At 36.4% G+C, this 6,479-nt stretch overlaps 1 protein-coding gene across 2 annotated transcripts; it reads right to left on the bottom strand.

Annotated features, from left to right (window-relative positions):
- Positions 1–1,138: 1,138 nt before the first annotated feature.
- Positions 1,139–3,269, bottom strand: LOC142537940 (myb family transcription factor IPN2-like). 2 transcript variants are annotated; one of them, XM_075643398.1, is made up of 6 exons: positions 2,918–3,269; positions 2,645–2,721; positions 2,459–2,516; positions 2,289–2,358; positions 2,109–2,151; positions 1,139–1,986 (listed from the first exon to the last, which is right to left on the bottom strand). In XM_075643398.1, the coding sequence occupies exons 1-6, from the start codon at positions 3,087–3,089 to the stop codon at positions 1,309–1,311; spliced, it is 1,098 nt and encodes a 365-aa protein (XP_075499513.1). In that variant the 5' UTR covers positions 3,090–3,269; the 3' UTR covers positions 1,139–1,308. The 2 variants fall into 2 exon arrangements, with proteins under 2 accessions (XP_075499513.1, XP_075499512.1); XM_075643397.1 differs by having other exon boundaries at positions 1,139–2,004; positions 2,918–3,267.
- Between the last annotated feature and the right edge of the window lie 3,210 nt (positions 3,270–6,479).

The raw sequence follows: 6,479 nt of genomic DNA, 5'->3' as shown, positions 1-6,479 counted from the left end.
TATATGATGAATTTATATATATAAAAACTATTTTTCACATTTCAAAATAACAAAATTGTTATTTAATATTACTCACTTATTAAATTAACTAAGTTATGTTTACCAATTCATTGTGCATTATTTCTATGATTGCAACTTAATGAAACATAGGTGAGGACATAGAGTGGTCACCCTAACAATTAATATTTGTGTTTAAATTATTATTAGTAATTAAAACTACTTTGTGTTCGATGAAATTATTTGATTAGTGAGAATAAATTTGATTTAGAAAAATGATTTCTAGAATGTAAAATAACAACTATATCATATTTGTTAGGTGCAATAATTGTTTATGTAAGGTATAACAATCGAAATATGACGTTTGAGTTGTTTTACGATTTTAAAAGATTTTAGTTAATGTTGCATCGTTACCCGATTATAACTTTTAATAAAGCTGCAAATGCATGATCTTACAATAGGTATATATAAGAGTCAAAATCATGAGGTCGATTATCATATATTGCAATTAGTGTAATTATTGATATTGTTGGAGTGCAATAATTGTCAATGTTGGATAAATCAATCGAATCATGACGATTGAGCTACTATACCGTTTAAAATATTTGAGTTGATGTGTAATATCTATTCTAAGAAAAGAAAAACAAAATTCGCAAGGAGTTAAAAGTTAGCAAAAACACAATTGATATTTAACTTAATAACAAGTTTAGGGGTTTTATTTTAACATCATTATGATAATTTAGTTAATTAAGAGAATTTTATTTGACAATCACTATATGCACTCCATTTAAATACATTGTGATTTTGGTTTTAGTAAAATTTACTATTCTCTTAATTTTATTTTTATTTTTTTCCATTGTGAATGATATTTGCATGAAAAATATCTTTGTTAATTTGAGAGAGCAATCATTATGTTATAATCATGCAAATTGAAAAATGTTATATAAATAAGTGAATATATATGATTTATCTTCATGATGTATTTTTATTTATTGTGTTTTAATATATTTTGATTAATAAATACTCATAAACAACATGTTATTCAAAGAATTTTAAAAATTATCTAAATCTCGTTATTATATTTTTCATTATTAATCACCCACGTGCATCGCACGTGATCATTCCTAGTATATATATATATATATATGGTACAAAATCTTATAACAAATTAGAGGATGACATTCATTACACTAGTGATAGTAAGCAAACCAACTTTCAACTCCTTCTGGTGTTAACACTTACACTAAAATTAAGTACTCGCGGTTAACACGTAATTAACTGTAACTGTTGTGATGAAGATGGATTCACGAATCACCCGAACGGCGAGTTTCGGCCTTGTGTTGTCACCCCTCCGGCACTGATGGCCTGGTGGTTTATTCTCTCTACCATGTGTCGTGGAGATGGGCAATTTTCGAGCTTTCCGGCATTGAATTTCTTATCCCTCAATGCTGCTTGATCACCAGATAAAACAGGCTTCATTTCATAAATATGATCTCCCACTGGACCAATATTACTCCCTTTATCAATGGAAATTTGTGGCGCAGGATGAATTTGAGCATCATCAATATTACATGAGGCAGCAGCTGCACCCAATTCTTGGAGCCTTAAGTCGTCGGCCCAAACTAAAGGGCTCTTCCCATTGCTGTTACTGTATGGATTAGGCCTCTTTTTGGTCAAAAAATTGCTATCGTTGTGGTTGCTACTCGGGATGAATGAGTCCATGGAAGATGTTCTCTCCATGGTTTGATGATGAAGCTGTTCTTCGAGTTGATGATCAGTGGTTCCATATATGTTGAGGTCTTGAAGAGTTGGGAAATTCACCGGTGGCCAGAAGCCTTTCATACCGGAAGTTTCGGTGCCAATATTTGGCGGCATCTTGTTGAAGCTCCCGCTAGCAGTAGCGGCCGATGCCATGTTTTCACCCGCTAGAGTTTGGCATGCTTTTTCAAGAATGGCCTGCATGTATTTCCCTTGAGCCTCAATTCGCAACTGCAGGTGTTTTTGCACCTGTAATTATCAGTATCCAAATAAATTTTTTTACTCCTAGCAATTACACAAGTAAAATCATTATAAAAAAGAACAATTTTCAGTTGTTTAATCTTGCAGATTACCTCTAATTGTTCATGGAGTCTTCTGTTCACCTCCATTTGCATCCTATAATTGCATGAATAATTTGGGAAAATGTAGTAAAAGATATCCATATATACATTTTAATTTTACCAATCTCCAAAACACTAGAACATATCCCTAATTCCAAGTTCCAATGGGATCAAAATGATAATATATCGTACTCGTTCATGCTGCGACCAAGCATTCCAGACGACGAGGCAATATTGTTTCGTTGAAGTTCGATCGATGAAGCTGAATCAAGTAGATAATTAAAATAATAATGAATACATCTAAAAGGATACCAAAGAGAACACGCAAGTTAATATGGGCATGTAGCCACCTAGTCTCTTACCATCTTTCATTGAATGATCACTGAGTTCCTTGTGAGGTTGCTTTCCCAACCTGAATTTCTGGGGAAAAAAAAATCAAGAAACTTTGACATATTCGTAACCCTACACCATAAACTCAATAGAACTCAGATTTAAAAAGGAAAGTTTTTGTTTCTAGAGAAACAAAAATAAATTAAAGGACTGTAAACCTGAAGATGGCTCTTGAGATGATATAGAGTTAGACCCTTAACCCCCATAACTCTCATGATCGTCTTCGGCGTTGCCTCTGAGTTACAAAGGAAAATAACGTACAAATCATTAAGAAAGAGCATGATTAACATAACCATAATAATACTCAAAAAGAATATCATCAAATCTCTTTTAGTACATATACCAAAGAAATTATTTGTGTATGTGTGTGTGTGTATCTGAGTATGTATATGCGTGTGACGGTGTGAGTGTGTATTACTATAAATACATACTATCAGGGCCACCAAGCTGCGTAACTGCATCGACAAATCGTTCATGAAGTTCAACGGTCCACCGAAGGCGAGGCTTTGGATCAGTGGTGAGAACAAGCCCCGAGTCCCCTTGAACACACACGGGACGATCGTGAGCGTTAATCATACTCGGTGGCTTCTTCGGATGGAACATTATTCTCTTTAAGGCACGCACGCACAGTCACAGAGACTCTCTCTCTCTCTGTCTGCTGCAATGGAATAAGAAGAGATTCAAGAATAAATACTGTGAGGGAGAGAGAAATCTAGGATGGGAAGAAGTTTTGAGTGGGAGAAAAGAGGTTGGGTTTCTCAAATAGGATGCATCAAGCACAATTTAAACCTAAAGAAGAAAGGCGAAAGTAAAGACAATTTATATTGATGCTACCCACAAGTCATCTTTATCAGTCAAGAATTCAAACCCACTACACAATTTGTTTGTTATTATTTAGCAACCATACATTTCAGGAGATAAATACATACCCTGAACTGTCATGAATGTAGACTTTTTTGTGTATTTTTAATGTGCAGTGGAGCGGGGCCCTGCATACAATCATGATATATATGTGCAATTGGATGCAGTGACGGATCCAGGAATAAGAGTTGCAGGAGGCTTGAACTCAATATTATAAGTTATATATTATTAAAGAAGAATTGTCGCTTGATCTTTCAAACTTTGTGCGAGAAGAATTTAATGGGCAAATGTAGTAGTTTACTTAATTAAATGTCATGGTGATTCACCATGACATTTAATTAAGTAATTGGTGAATTATTAAGAATGGATCTAAATCCATTGGACCGAATATTAGGAAGAACAAGCAAATGAGCAATTGTAAGAAGAACAATAGTTTTTGAGGTGGGCCGAAATTGTGTTGGGCTGGGCTGGATTGGACTAGGACATGGGCTGAAATTTTAACTAAGCAGTAAAAAAAAAGTGAGCTGGGCTACAGCCCTAAAGTGCATCCGCCCCTGATTGGATGCGTGTCCACCTTAAGCTTCAGATGTAGCTAGTATTACTAATTTACATGTCCAGTTCTAGTTTCATGCATTGTGTGAAGACCCGAACACCTGAATTTTTACTAGACAATTTCACCTCGTTTTAGCACCATATTTTCGAATTCATGGAACCTAATGCAACTATGTTCTTGAAAGTTTGAACAGCCACATTCCCTTTTTTTTAATCACATTATTGACCACCAATACACTCCGATCAATATCAATTGTCTAACAGCCATCTGATGGTTGCATTGTGACCTTAAATAGGCCGTTAATAGCTTAAAATCAAGAATAATTGCAGCTCATTCAGATTCCACTTCTTTCTCCATAAAAAGGAGAGTAACATTGTAACGTACCGTACTTTTACTATTCAAAATTTGCGAAAAATTAAAAATTTTCTTAAATAATTCGTGAACCTTCAAGATTTGATAAAATAACTGTTTGTCATCAAAAATTGTTGCAACAGAAAAATCTCAAAATGATGTCTACCAAAAGTATTTGCTCGAACATCAAACAGTAACATAAAATCAGAGTATTTAAACATTTTTATAAAAGCTTAAACTTTGGCAGTCCTCGGGTTTAGCCTCCTGCTCAGTCCAAGCTTGCTCCTTGGTCCCCACCCCTTGTCTCCTCGAAAACATCTTCACCTGCATCGATCAAGTCTAGTGAGTCTAAAGACTCAACACGTATGAACAGGGAGTAACAAGTACTACATAATAAAACCGCATGCAACTTTAAAATAGGTCATACATAACTTGAAACTTGAACTTACACTTAAACTTGAACTTACATACATACGTAGACGTGCCATAAACATAAAACTTTTCTTAAACATGCTTGCATACTTGTACATACATGAACATATATAAACTTCATCATTTTGCGTAGAGGCATGTTTCAAAGCAAGTGACCCATAATATAAATCGTCTGATCAGACTAAACCACAGTATTGGGCTGACAGGGACGAATCCTCTGCCACATACATGAAATCCCCGTTCATGCTTTAACGGGCGGATTGGTCCCCGTTCATGATTTAACGCTTTCCAATCCTGATCTAAACCCGTTCATTCTTTAACGGGGTGGGTTGGTCCCCGTTCATGATTTAAACCATTCCAACCCCATACATACATTGGTCACAAGACATTTAGCATACCTCAAAAACTTGAAAATATTTTATTGCACGTCGACATACTTACTTGGCGTTGAGGGATTCGTTGGATTTCATTTGGAGTCGCTGCTGCACATACAAACATGAAATTTAAATACTTAACTTGCATAGGCTTAGACGTAGGCATACGTGCTCACCACCGAATTCAATGAATAACTTATGACATTCTAGTTTCCTCGGGACTTGACCTCTTTTAATCATCGTACTAACCCAAGACATGAAACTCCAAAGACACAATAAAATTTCCCAAAAATATGGAGTACACGGACCCCGTGCCTGGGTCCATGTATGGGTCCGTGTAGGTGCGCAACAGAAATACTCGGGAAGAAGAAGGGATACGGACCCCGTGCCCAGGTCCGGCTCCGGGTCCGTGTAGGTGCGGTGAAATTTGTCGTGAAGAAACGGGAAGGCACGGACCCCGTGTCTGGGTCCGTGTAAGGGTCCGTGTAGACTCGGTAAAAAGACACTTCGAAGGATACAAGGGCACAGACCCCGTGTAAGGGTCCGTGAAGGGTCCGTGAACCTGCGCTAATCGGAAACTCACGAAAATTTAATACATGCGATGCTTATCATTCTAGACTCGATTGTACGGACCATGAACTGACACCCCGAGACCCATCCTAGTACACCCTAACATTGAACCAACCTCGTAAAAACACCCCAAAGCAACGACGTCCACTCTACGACACATACAATTCAAAACAATACGGCAATTGACACTAAATCGTTTCCTATGACTTCTCATGAATTCAAGTGCCTATCGACACTAACCTGCAATCCAAATACCAACCCAACATCATACTAAGCATACCTATACGCAGCAACGATCAGCCGTAGATCCCCAACGAAGCCTGCAACATTAAAAACTTCAAGACGCATCAATATCATAATTTTCGGAAAAACGCAGTTTGAAGCAGTCTCACGAAAAACATCATAACTCACTCAATTTTTCTCAAAATATTTTGAACTTACTGTCAAATCGAAGATATCAAAAATTTCTACGTTTTATATGTTGAAAGTTTCTCAAAATCACGAACGAAAAATCGTAGTTTTTGAAAAGATAGTAAAAACGTGATTTTTTATCCAAAAATGGTTTCAAAAGTGATCTAAACATAATTGCTCAAACTTCTACACATCACATATGTATTTTTACGCATAAATACAACGTAACACGTACTATGACATGATCGACGCAGAAAGAAAAGAATATACTTGCCTTTTGATGATAAACTTTACCGAACCGACGATACCGAAGCGGGGAAAGATGCGAGGTTGATCCAGGACGTTTGTGGAACGGTTTTCCTGCAATAAAATCAACAAAAATTTGCTGGAAAGATTTAGGGGAGGGGCGGCTGCTGCTCTTGGGACCAAGAACCCTAAAAT

This window comes from Primulina tabacum, chromosome 2 (assembly GCF_025594145.1).
Source record: "Primulina tabacum isolate GXHZ01 chromosome 2, ASM2559414v2, whole genome shotgun sequence".
In the NCBI taxonomy this organism is placed as follows: Eukaryota; Viridiplantae; Streptophyta; class Magnoliopsida; order Lamiales; family Gesneriaceae; genus Primulina; species Primulina tabacum.
The sequence above is the reverse complement of the archived record's forward strand: the minus strand, read 5'-3'. Positions and strand labels throughout refer to the sequence as shown.

Excerpts from the sequence above, each read along its gene's own strand:
- LOC142537940 (XM_075643397.1), bottom strand. The coding sequence starts at position 3,089 with ATGTTCCATCCGAAGAAGCCACCGAGTATGATTAACGCTCACGATCGT. Across the intron at positions 2,517-2,644 it reads ATCTCAAGAGCCATCTTCAG|AAATTCAGGTTGGGAAAGCA; the intron begins GTTTACAGTCCT and ends TTTTTTCCCCAG. Across the intron at positions 2,359-2,458 it reads TGATCATTCAATGAAAGATG|CTTCATCGATCGAACTTCAA; the intron begins GTAAGAGACTAG and ends TACTTGATTCAG.